Source organism: Numenius arquata, chromosome 3, assembly GCF_964106895.1.
Source record: "Numenius arquata chromosome 3, bNumArq3.hap1.1, whole genome shotgun sequence".
Taxonomy (NCBI): domain Eukaryota; kingdom Metazoa; phylum Chordata; class Aves; order Charadriiformes; family Scolopacidae; genus Numenius; species Numenius arquata.
Genome location: NC_133578.1, coordinates 21,117,642 through 21,133,753, shown reverse-complemented (window position 1 = coordinate 21,133,753; position 16,112 = coordinate 21,117,642). Strand labels below are relative to the sequence as shown.

Below are 16,112 nucleotides of genomic sequence, written 5' to 3'. Positions count from 1 at the left end.
GAGGTTCAACAAGGCCAAGTGCCAGGTCCTGCACTTGGGTCACAACAACCCCATACAACACTACAGACTTGGGGAAGGGTGGCTGGAAAGCTGCCTGGTGGAAAAGAACTTGGGGGTGTTGGTCGACTGTCAGCTGAACATGAGCCAGCAGTGTGCCCGGGTGGCCAAGAAGGCCAACAGCATCCTGATCTGTACCGGGAACAGTGTGGTGAGTAGGACTAGGGAAGTGATTGTCCCCCTGTACTCCGCACTTGTGAGGCCACACCTCAAATACTGTGTCCAGTTTTAGTCCCCTCACTACAAGAAAGACATTGAGGTGCTAGAGCGGGTCCAAAGAAAAGCAACGATGCTGGTGAGGGGTCTGGAGAACAAGTCTTATGAGGAGTGGCTGAGGGAACTGGGGTTGTTAGGCCTGGAGAAAAGGAGGCTGAGGGGAGACCTTATCACTCTCTACAACTACCTGAAAGTATTTTATTTTAAAATTAAAACGAAGAATCTCTCAACCTGGTTGCATTACATAATGCAAGTCAACCAATAACTACAAGAATGTATTCTCATTAACAAGGAAATTCCAAGCCTGGTTGCAGGCAATATAAATAATTGCAAGATGCCATGAAAAAAGAATGCCTGCATTTAGCTACACCTTCTAAGTGTTTTCCCATAAGTCAGCATCACCACTTTAATCCATTTAGATTTCTATCATTAACCAGCAATTAAATATCCAGCTTAAGCTCAAAGCTCAGGGTAATGCCTTGTGCTACTGACCTCACACCAAATAAAACTTTATCTTTCACATAAAGGTAATTTAAGAGAAGCTAGACCTTCCTAAGGATTTAAAAAGATTTGACACCTTCTTCCAAGTTCTGCATGGCCACTGAGATGAGGCATACTCAATATATTAGTGACTCTAGAATATTCAAACCAGTACTTTTAAAGGCCTATGGAGAGAAGTGCAATAGGGATCTATTTGTATTTTCAAATTTCTTGTTATCTTTAATGGTAAAATCGAAATGGAGAGAGCATTTAAAAGAGTCTGAAGGGTTTTCTCAGAACCCTCACTCACCAGCCACAACATCAATTCACAATGACCCTAAGGCATCCCATACTCTTAAACCTTAATTAGCACAATGACAGGACCTTTGATTATGACTGGCTGAAGGATCACCTTGCTAATGACAGTGATAATGTTTATGGCAAGATACAGATAATTGATGGAGGGCATCAACTAGACTGTGTGATGGTTCTACCTCCTGTTGGTTGCCTTGTCAGATCAGCTGGTGCTGGAGAAGAGAAGCCTCTGCAATAAAGGCATTACTCTGAAAGTTTCAGCTACACTACACTGAAGTTGCAATGGCAGAGGAAATCAGTAGCTCCTCAAAGTATGTTTCTTATGAGGTGCATCTGTGATTAATGTGATATGGGGAGTTTTTACCAGCACCCAAGTGCAAAAGACAGGACTTGATATGAGGTCTTCCCAGGTCTTTCAATTGCATGCAATTCTGCAACTTAACTTTGGATACTTTTCTTTATCAGAAAAATAGATCAAGCATTTAGGGGCAGGTACCTCTACAAGGCAGGAAGAATCCACCACACCTGAGATGGAGATTAGAATCCAGCGTCCCTCAGCACACGCAATCGCAGGAACTGTCAGGGCGTTGTACTCACATCCTGAATGACAATTCCAAAGAAAACGTGCTGTGGAGCTGACGAAAAACAGCAGCGGGTGCCCTAGCTCAACAGAGCAATTTAAAGGAGCTGAAATGGCATTTCAGTGTGCTCCCACCCTGTACTCCATGTACCTCTAAGCAAAAAGGGAAAAATATTCTTAGTACTGACTAATACTGTATATGCATGCTTGCACTGCTACTTGAAGATGAACACCCCTCTTTCCGATAGGAAGGAGGGGCCGTGAAATGGGACAGATACGTGGACTGGTTAGCAATACACTTTGGCATCCATTACGGTAAATCTGCTGTGTGACTAATGGCCTGCTGAATCAAATTGAAATGACCTCAATAGACTGAGAAAAGTAAGTAAAAAAGATGGGAGAGATTATATCTGCCAGTGGTAATGAAGGCACTCCATCACCATTTGATAAGAGATTTAAAAATGGGCAGATATACATGCAAACATACCTGACCAAGAAAATACTACATTTTTTTTTCTGTTGGTTATGAACCTGGTAACAGTTGTCTATGCTTTATGCACTCTAATTTCATCTCCTGACTCAGACAAAATGCCTGTAACTTAGGCTAGGGATTTTTTGTTATTGTTGTTGCTGTCTTGATTTATTGAAATGGATATATTGTTAAAGAAACTCTGTACTTATCCCTGTGTAGTAGTCACAAGGGAGAGCACTCAGGGACATCTCAGTCATGTATTTTCTACCATCACACTACAGGGTTAATTGTTCAGATCAAAGCTATCCTCTAGTTGTTCCGATCACCTGAATGATCCGCAGCAGCTGTGTGCCTCATTTAGCTGGCAGGTTAAACTGACCTTAAGGGTAATGGAGCAGGATAGCTGAAAGGTTCTTGTTTATCTGACCCAATACATATTGTTTCAAGGGTTGTGTAAACAACTGAGATGCATTAGCTATTCTAGACAGATTTATACACAAACTGCCTGCTTGCTGAAGCACTAAAAGAGTTGTAGCTACAAGTGATTAAAAAAATTATCTCTTTGTCAGGTCAATTAGAAAGGAAAATAAGACTTAGAAGACCGTGTTAGGCTTTTTTAAAAGCTCAGTTAAAGAATTAACGTATAGATCTTAATGTTGACTACAGGTCACCCACAACCCGCACATTTCCAGTCAGTAAAAGAGAGTTTGTACTGACCTTCAGATTTACCTATATGAAAACGGACTATAAGGAAGACAGGGCACACGATCTGACAGTGTATCACAAAATAGAAAAGAAAATGGTACAAAGTGCCAGGAAACGGCTTAGAAAGATAAGCCGTACCTCCTTGATGGAGGTACTCAGGCATGTAACAAAGGCAAGGAATCTGGCCAGCCTTTCTTCTGCACTGGCTCTTTTCAGTCTTTTTACTGAAAAAGTCTCTCGGAGCTCTTCCTTGGCATATGTCCTTAAACGTACAGATTCAAAACATTCAACATAGGAAAGCCCTTGTATTTTGGGAGATGAATGTGTTTAAAGTATGAACAAAACACTTTTCAATGCACACTGTTAACAGTTTTGTTATTGTACAATGCATCTGCATGTAGTGAGCATCACTTAGTACCTCTGGAGGACACCTGTACTCTTGAGATAATGAGCATCTTGAGATACTCATTGACAATTTCCACATACTCTGCTTTGACAAGACAGGGCCAAGTTCCTCAGTAGGATCAGTTAATTTTTTTATCACTTCCTAGAACTCAAGCTATGCTTTTTCAAATAATATTGTTTTTAAAATGTAGAAGTTTAAAAAAATAAATATCTAAGAACATACAAAGAAAAGTGCTCCCGCCCTGAAGAGCATCCAACTCAAACCAAAATGAAAACAAACCTGTGTTTCACAACTTCACCAACTGTCAAATTAAAACACTTTCCAGAATAAAAGCACATGAAGACTCAAGAAAATGTGCGAAGAATAAAAACAAAATAAAAATCCAATCTCAACAAAACCCCCTGTTTTTTCTAGAGGTAGTCAGATATAGTCAGATATCAAGTTGAAACATCTTCCAACATTTGTGAGGTGTCTTTACTCCTTTTCATTTCTTTTAAATATAAACATGATTAATTTTTATTGCAAACAAACTTTTACTATCATACATCATCACTAAGACTCACCTTTTTAGTGCAGAGTCGCTATTACATATAGCAGATGTGCCTAAGGCTAGCTAATTGATTTTTTCCAACACTGCTCAACAGGTAGATGTTGATTATGTAAACACAGAAGTAACTGATATGCTTTTATATTAAGAAAGAAGAAGAAAGTGTAAAATCTCACTTACAGCATTTTAACAATAAATTAACAAAATCTGAATTCCCCATCAGATGCAACATGAAGTGTCCTTGCTAAAGTTACAAAATAATGATGCATACTGGAAAAGAGTCTGGATGCAAGATGCAAGTAATTAGGTAGGGATAAAATCACCTTCCCATTCTATGCTTCATCTGAGTATCAATATCCTCTATTTTCTTACCAACAAAAAATTATCACCTTTATCAAGTTCCTGCAAGTACACTGCATTACAGTAAGAGCAAAGCAGAATGGCAGACACTGAGCCAGCAATGTGCTCTTGTTGCCAAGAGGGCCAATGGAATCCTGGGCTGCATAGGGAAGAGTGTGACCAGTAGGTCGAGGGAAGTCATTCTCCCCCTCTACTCTGCACTGGTGAGGCCACAACTGGAATATTGCATCCAGTTCTGGGCTCCCCAGTTCAAGAGAGACAGGGAACTACTGGAAAGAGTCCAACGTAGGGCAACTAAGATGATCAAGGGATTGGAGCACCTCCCTTATGAGGAAAGGCTCAAAGAGCTGGGACTCTTTAGCCTGGAGAAGAGAAGGCTGAGGGGAGACCTTATTAATGCTTTTAAGTATCCAAAGGGTGGTTTGAGGGAGGATGGAGCCAGACTCTTTTCAGTGGTTCCCAGTGATAGGACGAGGGGTAACGGGCACAAGCTGGAACATAGGAAGTTCCATTGAAATATGACGAAGAACTTCTTTCCGGTGAGGGTGACAGAGCACTGGAACAGGCTGCCCAGGGAGGACATGGAGTCCCCTTCTCTGGAGATTTTCAAGACCCGCCTTAATGCAGTCCGAGTAACGTGCTCTAGGCAATCCTGCTTTAGCAGGGGAGTTGGACTAGATGATCTCTAGAGGTCCCTTCCAACACTGACAATTCCGTGATTCCGTGATGCCATGTTCCAGTGGCATAGAATCTAGTCTCCAAAACTCTTGGCCTTGAGGACCTTGAGATTTGCCTATTCAAATGCAGCACCAAGGCCACCTGTTCAATTATTTTCTTCCCAAACCAGCCTTATATAATACTGGGATTATTCTGTACATATTTCTTGGAATTTAGGCTGCTATATATTAAAGACATAAAGTATATTAAAGATAATACTTTTTTTAAAAGTAGTATCAATGCACGTGCAAACAATTGACTATTTCTGTATCACTGACTGACATATATGAATTTAAAAAAATGTAATATGTACAAGTTCTACCTACGTGTGTGTGTGTGAGTGTGCACACTGATAAATATTTATTACTCTGGCCACAAACATTTCAGTTATACGGATCATTAATTGTAACACTGAAATGCTATAGTTTCCCTTACAAATGTTATTAAAAAACTAAATTATTTATTGTGTCAACTACAATCAAAGCTTATTGTTACATGCATCTATTACAACTTCCAAGCTTCTCCCCTAAATTATAAGTCTTCTTTGTATTATCTGTGTATTCACAATAAAATTGCCATCTCCTATGCGGGTGGCAATGACTGTTTGATATAAAAGGACTGCTTTCAGTCTATGATGAATAATCAGCTAAGTCCTTAAACAGATGCAAAAGTTAAAAGATTAGCCTGCAGATAGTATTTTCACCAAGCTATTTCTTAATACTACCAAAGAGATTTACTGGGTCACTTACTCCTTTGTGGCATTTCAGTAAAATAGGTCCCCTACTAGTACTGCATCTTAAATACAATATAACACATCAAGACTGTTACATGTAAACACATTTGAAAAGTTGTGCCTGTGTAACCCTTTGCAGAGGAGCGTTGCACACCAGAGCAAAGAGGAATCGGACCCTCACATCCAAATCCCAGCTCAAAATGCAGCATTTGGTAGACAAATCAGTTATAAGAACATTCATATCACATGCTACAAACATGATTTCTAGGCACAACCTAAACTAGATAGTTGTAAGGATCACACTGTGTTTGGGACGTAACGAGGAGCCTCACCTACTCCTTGGCCCACACTCTTAAGAAAACTTATAGCCCTTAACTCCAGTGGGGAGATCTATACGCAACAGAGTTGAAGGAGGCAAACCCCTGCTTCTTAAGACATGCAGTTCACTACTAAAACAGTATAACCACATAAAACAAATATCATAAACTACAAATATAAACCATAAATTCATTTTTCCTATATCTATATATATATGTTGTGCATATAGCTTTGCTAACTTAAAACCTAATTCTTATGTTTACACAAAACCATTGCCTAGTACAGAGACACCCTCCCCTTCGTGAAGAACAGAAACTATTGCAATAATGTGTCCCATACACAATACTCCTCGATTCCAAATAAAAGGAAGCTTATTTTCTTTGTAGAAGAACGTTCACCAATACAATACTGCAGATAGCTGTCAGCTGCACTACACTTAATGTAAGGAAAATAAACAAACTTACCTAAAGCACATTCCCTACAGTACCTGTTTGAAATACCTTAACTCTGGACACTAACTACAAACAGCTACGTAATCAAATAGCAAATAGGTGGGGACCTCTAAGTGATTTCAAATTTCTACAATGACAAATAGTTTTGTATAGTTTGCTAAGGCATTACGATCAAGTCACAATGAACACCACAGAGAGTCTATTTTATCATCACTGTTCAACTTAAAGTCATCATGTTTATCTAACCATAAAATTTATATTATTTTGAGGAACAAGAAGAATTCTTTAGATACACTGCTTTAGTACTTACGGGTAAAATGATTAGAAGTAGATGGGTTGACACTATCACCACTGTCAGCACTTTCACTGCTAGAAATGTCATCATCTGATTCCCGCACAGAGGAACAAGGTGAGGAGCCATCAACTTCTTCAAACTTCCTCTTTAAAATCCCACTCATCGCTGCGATGCTGTCACATGCACCTGTAATGGGGATAGAGGCAACGAGGCATTGAAACACCCAAGTGCAGAATATGCAGTCATAGTCTCCAAAGTAATCTTTACTTAGAAGTACCACATCCACGTCCAGACTTGAATAACCATTTAGTACAAAATTAGATATAATTAATAAGGAGACAATGAAGCCATAGGAAAAAAAAAAAACCATCAAAAGTCATACATGTATGGAGATGGTTATTTTGTTATAATAATATGTAACAGATTGCTTTCAGGGAGTATTTTTCCCATTTTGATGTCAATAGAATCCCTAATTTCTAGGTTATGTTGTGAAGTTTCAAAAAACGGAAAAAATGGGAGTTTCTTTTCAAACATGCTCACTTGGTCCCTCACTTGGCTGCCATGGGACGAAGAAACGTTCACAATCAGAGATGAAATTCAATAAGAAGAAATCATTCTGAACACTACAGTCCCCATTGCCAAACCTATGTGATCTACTTAGTGTCAACATTACCCCTGTAAGAAATCCATCTGATAATTCCAATATTACAGACAGATAAAATACAATAAAGTCACAAAGACTATATAAAAATCTAGTGCTAAGTAAATGCCTGGAATTCAGAAATTCCCCAGTCAGAGACACAAACTGTCTCCAAAACTCTCTCCTTCCTACATTAAGAAATTAGATGCCTAATATACTCCTGAAGTTTAGTAGAAGATTATAAAACAAAGTATTCAAGCAGAAATTTAGCAGCCGAGGTAGGAATATAACACAAATTGCACGTAATTAAGGAGAAAGTGTACCCTTAACTGAGGAGAAATCAAGGACAGCTGGAGCTTGCTCAGAGGACACACAGCTGCCACCATGCCACCCGCAACACTGCAGAGGTAAGCAGTGCTGATACTTATCCAGGCAAAAAGTTTGTCTAGGATTGATGACACACTCAACTCGCTGAGTAGGACACACAACCTAGTGCTACAGACTTACCACAGGGTTCTTCCAAATCCCACTGAAAGCAAGAAAAGAAATAAATTGCATTCCTCACCGAAACATAACTTTTTACATCCCTGCAGCTACCTTCAGGAACTTACTAATTTCAAGCCATCTGTGTTCCACTCCATCCAGGAAGTTGGACTAGGTAACCCTCAGAGTCCCCTTCTAACCAACATTTCTATGGTTATATGTTTGAAAAAAATGAATCTGTCAGGAAGCTAACATATGCTGAGCTAAATGACTACTAGTAAGCGAGACAAGGTTAAAGCAGAGACTCCAGCACTGACCATACTGTTTAACAATTAGCACATTTCAGAGTTTTGGCCCAGGCCACCTCACACTCTCCTGGATAACACAGGATGAAGCAGGTGCCAGAACCATTCCCAGCAGGCAGGCTGGATAAGGGCAGCTGGGTTTTAGCAGAGGGCTGGCAGCTTAGCCACTGCAGACGAGTGCTGCCACTTGGCAGCAGAATCCAGAAAACACTGTCCTTAGCCTGCACCTTTTTAATCTTTTTAATTAACATAGAGGTAGTCTCAGTGATGTAGCTGCTATGTTCTGACCCTGTAAGAACAGCACTTCAGTAGATCCTCTGGTATCTTTACTCACACTTGGTTTAGTACCAAGTAGCTTCAATGTCTCCTATGCATCTTATAGCTTTCTTCAAGCCCCAACACCAGTTTCCGTCCCGGAAAAAACAAAGCAACAGTGTGAAGAGGTTTGCAACCAACTTTTGTCCTGATATGAAGCTAGAACTGGATAAGGGTGGGTATATGAAGCTGACAGCTAACAAAAAAAAAAAAAAATTTAAAAATTGATGGGCTCACCAGGTTACAGGGTCTCTAGGACTAATTCAAAATCACAATTCAGCAAACTTTGAAGTCTGTCCATAGGAAATCCCGGGACTGAGGTGGCAAGAATGTTATGGTTTCATCCCAGTGTAACAGAAAGTTAGTTCTAATTACTTGTTTTGCTTTGCTGACAAAGCATTTTACATTGCCTGCCAGCTCCTAAGCACAGCAGGAAAGAGTTATGGGCAGGTTTAAACTTGCCTTTGTAAGTCAAAACTAGAAATTAGAGATATACAACATTTTTATGATATTATTTAATTACAAGAACTAGAACAGAAGTTTTATAACAAGGGAGTTCATTCACCTCTCAGGAAGCAAAAGCTCTGAGAAGCACATACATGACTGCACCAGGTTTAATATCCTGTCTCCAGCAGTAGTCAGTATTTAACGCTTCAGCGGAAAGCAATGGGATGAGAAATCCAGCCACGGCCACTGCAGATACATGGCTCTGCTTCCTCATCCTTGCAGTCAATTTCCCCTAAGCATAAGGCTGAAATGTTTCTATACGACAGTGCACAGCCTCCTATAAATTCATTTGACTTGCTCTCCTGGGGCAACAAGTTTCATATTAGTTTACTGGGGGAAAAAACCCACACCGAAACACACCTCCTGAAACTACAGCCACAGACCCTTCAAAATCACAGCAGTTTCAGCCTTTATGATATTTTGGACAGTAAACAGCAGCAGAAGCACGCCAGCGTCTAGCAGCACGCTGTACTAGATAGAACTCCACACATACAGGTACTCCCCGTGAAGTGGAAACAGCTGAAGAGAAGTCACTCGGGTCTTCTTGCTGTTTTATAGTGATATTTCCGTTTCAATCCCCAACAGCGGTTCTATTAGAAGGGAGGTGCAGTGCATCTGCTGATCCCATAGGGAATCAGGAAATGCCTGTGTACTTGGGAGGGTGTGCAGGGAGGGAACGGCGATGGAGATGTAAATGGAACTGCAGCATCGAGTTACTCCTCCCAAAGCTGGGGAGAGTCTGTCCGACCGCTGCAGTTGCCAGAAAGTACTCGGCGTGTTACTGCCTGCGCCCTGTATTTCACAGCTGTGCAGCCCTTAACAGCTGCCTCTGGGGAAGTCCCCAAAGCAGCACAGCCTCTTGCTGACACTACTCCACTTTTAATATGGCAACTCAAGTGTGAATCTGACAGAACAAGGAAGAGAAGGTGGGCAAAAAACTGTGCAGGTCTGAAAACACTTGTGCACTCAGTTACTGTTCAAACAGATTCTTCCCCAATTCTGAGTTAATGATTCCCCAAACAAGACATAGGTTCCCATCAGAAGGTATCAAACTCTTGAGAGCAACATACCAGGAGCACTGGTCCCTGATACAGTCATCTTGAGTCTGCTCTAGGAACTGGTGCCAGATTCCCCAGGGCCAGAAAACAAAAGTAGGGGAGTGATGTGCGATCTTGACAGGTACATATTGCCACGCAACACAGTACGGCCACCACCAGCCACAGTTACACCTGCTCAGTCTACCCCCTGCAAGGGCACAGGGGCATACAAATGGTTGATTACTGCCTGTTGACTGAGAAACAGCTGCTTTCAATTGAGAAACCAGTAACTTTTAAATGACTCCAATGACCTTGTCTTTGACCAGTCCTCAGATCAAAACCCCTTTCCTAGATGGCTCTGCCCATCTGTCACCAAACTGTCTTCTTCAAAGGCACGTGAGCTTTTTCAGGGTCTCACTTTCTCACTTTGAAGTTCCCCAGGCATAAAGGCCGCTTCTGCACATACCCAGAAGTTACAGAGATTTGAGATGCCTGAATAACTTCATGTCCAGGTCTCCCTGGGAGCCTGAAACTTGGTGTTCTTCCAAGGAAGGTGTCTAAGAACAAAAGGAAAATGGAGTATGAGTGCAGGGCATGATGAGAAGCAAAAAGGGACGGAAAGGTTGGGCCAGGCCCAAACCCAGAAGTGATGATGTACCCAAAGGCCGGTAAATACAGTACAGCACTTGGCACGCTACCTGTGCACACTCTCTTCGGTCTATCAATCTCGGCATTATTTTCTATACAGCAGAGGACTAGGGTGCTCTCCGCTAAGCTATAGCTTAGAGGCAGCAATTACTGAACAACAGATTCAGCGTCCTGGTGAGGTCCTTAGCTGTTAAAGTACTGTGTAAATTACAGGAAACCCATTCAGCAGCAGATCTTTACAAGAAAGATGTTTTAAGAGAAAGAGTGACCTATGCTCTGTTCTTGAAAGCGAAGGCTTATGCGCCTCCCTTCAGGAGAGGGCACTGGGCTGTGACGGTGGAGCACAGGGAGCTTCGATAGCAGACAGCTGAGCTGTGGTTCCACACTGAAGGGTAACCACCTAGACGCTGGGGATAAAAGTTTTAACTCTCAAGTACCTAACATCTAATTGCCTTGCTGCTTATTTCATTAAGGGGACGTGACTTTGGGATTAATTCAGAAACCTTACTCAGACGTAAAATACCTGCAGTCCTCAATAACCACAGCCTATCCTTACTAGATAATAAACAACAACAAAAAAAGTAGTTCAGCTCAAAGAGAGTCGTTGGAAGGATAGGGTATTTTACAGCCATCTCGACACTGCCAGGGAACACACACTCCTCCCCACAGTATGTTACTGGACCTCTGCATCAGTGAACGAGCTCTGCTGGCACTGTAATTTTGCCTTGTCTTCAAACACAGTGGGATTCTGATCAATTCTAAAACACTTTAAAAGGACATATTTGAAAAACAAAGCAGATGTATTAAATAATAGGATCTTGGGGGGAATGAACATTTTCAAAATGTTCAAAATGAATGATCATTTTCAAAATTCTTTTTCTGAACACTGATCCCTCTCCCCTTCAATAAAAGGCAACTGGATTCCTTTAACTTTTCTTTTGGCCACCTTCAAATCAACCCGACTCTCTTAACATCCTTAATTACATCTTTAAAACATTATGTTTGCATATCACAGTTAAAATAATGTCAAGATTACAATTTAAATATTTAGACAGAACTCCCCTATGAGGAAATATACCTTATACTACACAATGCTTGCTTTAACTGAGAAAGCATTAACACTTGGAATTACAGTGACACAGTATTTAGTTGTAGCCTACATGCTTGCTTTCAAAAATATTTCCAGTCATTATGACTTCAAACACGGAGGAAGTGAAGTGTCAACAATGAGACTGACGAGGGGATGGTCAAAAGAAATGGCTACAACAATCTAAATGGCTAAATAAATATAGGCTAAAAGTCAAGCCAAGGGTAAAGATATAAATTCATACTGCCTCTGGCAGGAATCAATTACACTGGCTATTCTGACCTCTAAATATGTTCTTCTGGAAAGGGAAACATGAAGAGCTTGCTCTTAATCTCTTTTTGCCCATTTTCTCTCATCTCATTTGCAAGTTTCATACATACCTTCATGTATGTTTAAACTTTGCAAGAATATTTAAAAAGTGAAAAGGGACAAACTCTCTTATCTGTGTTAAAATAATAATTAAAAGAAATCTTGCAACTACAGTGGCTGAAAAGCACCCTCACTCCCAAGAACTTTAAGGAAAAGACTTGACATTTTTAGTGGAGACATCTCTCAAATGTCAAAGAACACATGAAAATTTGCCTAAGTTAGTCAGTTTTTGAGAATGACAGCAAGGACTGAATAAGCACAATGGAAGAGGTAAAATTGGACAGAGAAAAAAAAAAGATGAGATAGGATCGAAGGTTTAAGTAAAAGGTTGTAAAAAAAACCTCATTTCCTACAGAGTTGGACTCCAATCCAAAAAGTTCAAGTTTCCTTCACAGTTTAAGAGAAATACAAATGAAACAGCAAAGCCATACACTGTCATGATCACCAGAGGCCAGTTTTAAAGGAAAAGGTAAACAAAGCAGAAATAAAAAAATATGGTTGTCCTCTAAGTGGAGTGTTGTCATGCAGCAGGTATTCACCTGTGCTACGTATCTGAACATATAGCTAAGGATTTGCATTAGCTCAGCTCACTTTGAAGCAGCCAGCACAATCGGCAGAAGCAGATCAGTTGTACTAATGCACCCAGCTTCTCACCAGAACTAATTTGTGAAGCAGAATGCTGCCCTAATACAGTTACTATTTGCAGTAGGTCTTGTGAAATGTATTCTTAGCTTCAACAGCCATCCCTGAAGTGTAAACACATATTGTTTTGGATATCAAAATAAACACACAGTAAAGGGTCACATGATTGCAAAAATTATGCTATTTTCCATTTATGCATTGCTTAGCTCTGCAAATTTTGTTGCTCTACTAACAAAACTGTGTTTTCTTTTGTCACACACTGCTAATATTGAATTATATATACATGTTAAATATGCCTTAACAAATATTGTTAATAAGAATTCATCACAAAGGTAGCATGAAAAAATGGTCTTAGCTTATTATGCACCAAATCCTGAGATATTAAAGAACTGCCTGTGCACAGCCAGCAGCCATTTGCGTTTTAGTATTGCTGCAGTGTTATACAATAGGCATGCTCAGCACGTTCCCTAATGGAGACTGTTTCAACTTTCCTCTCTGTAATTCAGCGTCAAAATTCCAGCTTGGCAGATGATTTTGTCCAACCCAACGCCTTTGTCTTATCACATCCACCCAAGAAAATACACAGCTGCAGGAATACCTTCTCCTGTGCCTATGCAAGCACTGACATGGATCTGGGAGCTCCAGAAGCCTCCAGATTCTCAGTGAGGGAGAACAGAGAAATGTGTGGAGCCCCTGATACTACAATGGTCAGATCATGTTCTTCCAACTTCAATAACAAGTCCTTCACAACTTAAGATTTGGGGTTGATGAGTTTTTTATTTCTGCCTTTTTCTTTTCTCTTTTTTTAAACACCAAAACCACAAAAATCTCCCATAATATCTTGGTTTTATCTTTGTAATAAATGTTACAATTGGAAAGAACATCCCTAACCCAATTCTCTAATACCCTCACAGGGCTGTGCACATTTTAAGACACCAAATAAATATTTGGCACAGCTATTAGTAGCAACTTGGTGATAGACTGGCATGACTGGTAGCTCCAAACACTTGAAAAGGTTGATCTGTTGCTTTTTTCTACTGGGCAGCTGAAAGATAATAGTAGAAACTAAACAGCAGTTCAAAAATACCAGAAAACCTATTATTTTCTTTAGCATTTGAGGTAGAGCATACAAAACAGGCGCCTATAAACAAAAACAATTTTGGTCAGCAGGAGCCAACATTCAATTGCCACCAATGAAATGAATATAGCTCCACGGCATAAGAGTAAAATCATTACTTCATTCCAGGCTTGGCCTCAAATGAAGCCAAAATTAGTAAAAAGATAAATGTTTAAGTGCATCTTTCTCCCTGGAGAATAGAGTCAATAAAGCTATTTGTACTGGAAAATATAAATTATTAATATCTACTGGAAGGCTGTGATGTTTTGAAACTACTATCTTCAAAAATAGCTTTATGGCAATAATAATTCAAGCTTTCTATCTAAATCAAGGACAATGCCCAACCAACATATAAGGTTACAATCTGCAGGTTTAATGCACACCCAAGACAGTCCTAAGTAGGCATTCAGGCTCATAAAAAAGGACACTTAAAACTAAAGACATAAAATTAAAATTTGCTTCTATTATTTGCTTTTTGACTTTTCACCATACATGGTGTATCTATTCAACCAGGAAAATCAATATGTTTATTTAAAAAACCCTGAAGATTTTTAGTAACAATATTATTTCAACAATCAACACTGATGGGGGAAATTCACCAAAAAAACCCCACACCCTAATATGCACAACAAATTACTGAATACAGGAAATAGTAAATTTATACAATACAATAACTGGTAAGATTCCTCCTGCCACTGACACATACGTAGAGTGTTGACAATTCACCTTCTCTTCTAAGAATAGCACAAAGTAAAAACAAGCTACTTGGTTATCAGCTAGAAAATACAAGTAGAATTTAATTTCAAGTTTACAAAAAGGAATGGAAATTGATTCATTATAGATTTGCGTCTTCTGGATGGGATAACCTGAGGCACAGTAGGGGGTCTGGTTCACTGATGATCTTCCCCAGGGTTGTGGTGCTTAATGCATTCCTCTATGTGGTTACTTTGATAATCAGGGATTTAGTCATTGTGCAATTTTTTTTTTCACTGCTGAGAACTACCAGTCTCTCTCTTTTCCATCTTACCCCCTATTTGCACAATACTTGAAGATCTACTACTTCTCTTTCAAGCTCAGCTGAAATGAGGTAATGGGTTAAAAAAAACTAATAAGGAAAATATGAAAGACGTATCGGACAATATGATAGGCATAGAGAAAACATAACTGCATAAGCCTAATTTCCTTAAGAAATCAACCCAAAAGATCAACTACACTAAGATTTCAAATTCCTAAGTTTAGTGACCACAGCATCACAGAATGACATGGATGTTTTTTATGAAGGTGGACAAAACATGCATACTAAAACATTTCTCTGTAAGCAATTACAGCCGATCTTTCCAATAGCACTTCCTACCTTCAGCCAGAAAAAATTACACATAGGCCCTTACCCACCTGTGGGTGTGTACCTTTGTATACTCGACACAAAGGCACACAAAGGAAGAGTATATGCTGTTATCACAACATGAACATGTAAAGCTACGGACCACAATAAGCCTGACTATGATTCTGTGACCTAAAATTAGATCCCAATTGTGTTAAAATTGAATGTTGACTCTCTTCTCTTTTTTGTAATACTGAAGAAAATCTGGAGTTTATGGCTGTAGTGACTTGGCATCATAATAAACATGTTGAAAAATCCCTTTCAGTTCACTTTATAATTCAAAGCTGAAAACTGTTCCAGAAGGCTGACAGAAGAGCTGCGGGTCTAATAACAAGTACGTACCCATCCAATTCCCAAGGCACTCTTGTCACCGAGACAGTGATGAATAGAAACTAAGCTGCCAGCCCATTCCCATAGCATTGCCTGACTTGTAAGCACCTTATGACCATTCAACGACATCTCAGCTAGAGGACTCTGCTGGGACAAAATTAATTATCTGCCCTATGCTCTCCTAAAAAGCACTGCTGTGAAGGTATGTAGCTTACACTTTCAACCTGTGTGGTTTTTTTTTTTTTTATTTGATATATTTTATGACATTTTTCTTTATCAGATCTCTGATTATTTAGTCTTTTCCAGGGGAACGGAAATGAGAAGGTTAATACTTTGCAATTCTCACTTTTCCATTTCATCGTTAAAAGATGTTTGTTCAGAAATAAAAGTGGGTGAGGAGGGCATAATGGTAAACAACTGAGAGACTTAACTGAAAGCTACAAAGTTAAACCTTGAGCTACTCTGAAAGTGAAGGGTTCAATAGAGACTCTGGCACTACAAGAGAGCAGAACAATGGCAGCTCTGCAAGCACTCCAAGTGCCCCCAGAGCCATGGGGTTTCCCTCCCCCCCATAATAAAATACTTGAAGGCAAAAATG

General features: G+C 39.8%; 1 protein-coding gene across 1 annotated transcript in view; it reads right to left on the bottom strand.

Annotated features, from left to right (window-relative positions):
* CSRNP3 (cysteine and serine rich nuclear protein 3) overlaps positions 1-16,112 on the bottom strand; it is a 71,727-nt gene that overhangs the window by 19,677 nt on the left and 35,938 nt on the right. The window contains exon 2 of the mRNA XM_074145529.1: positions 6,669-6,839. Within this exon, the coding sequence (XP_074001630.1) occupies positions 6,669-6,839 (171 nt within the window). The remainder of the gene's footprint in view (positions 1-6,668; positions 6,840-16,112) is intronic.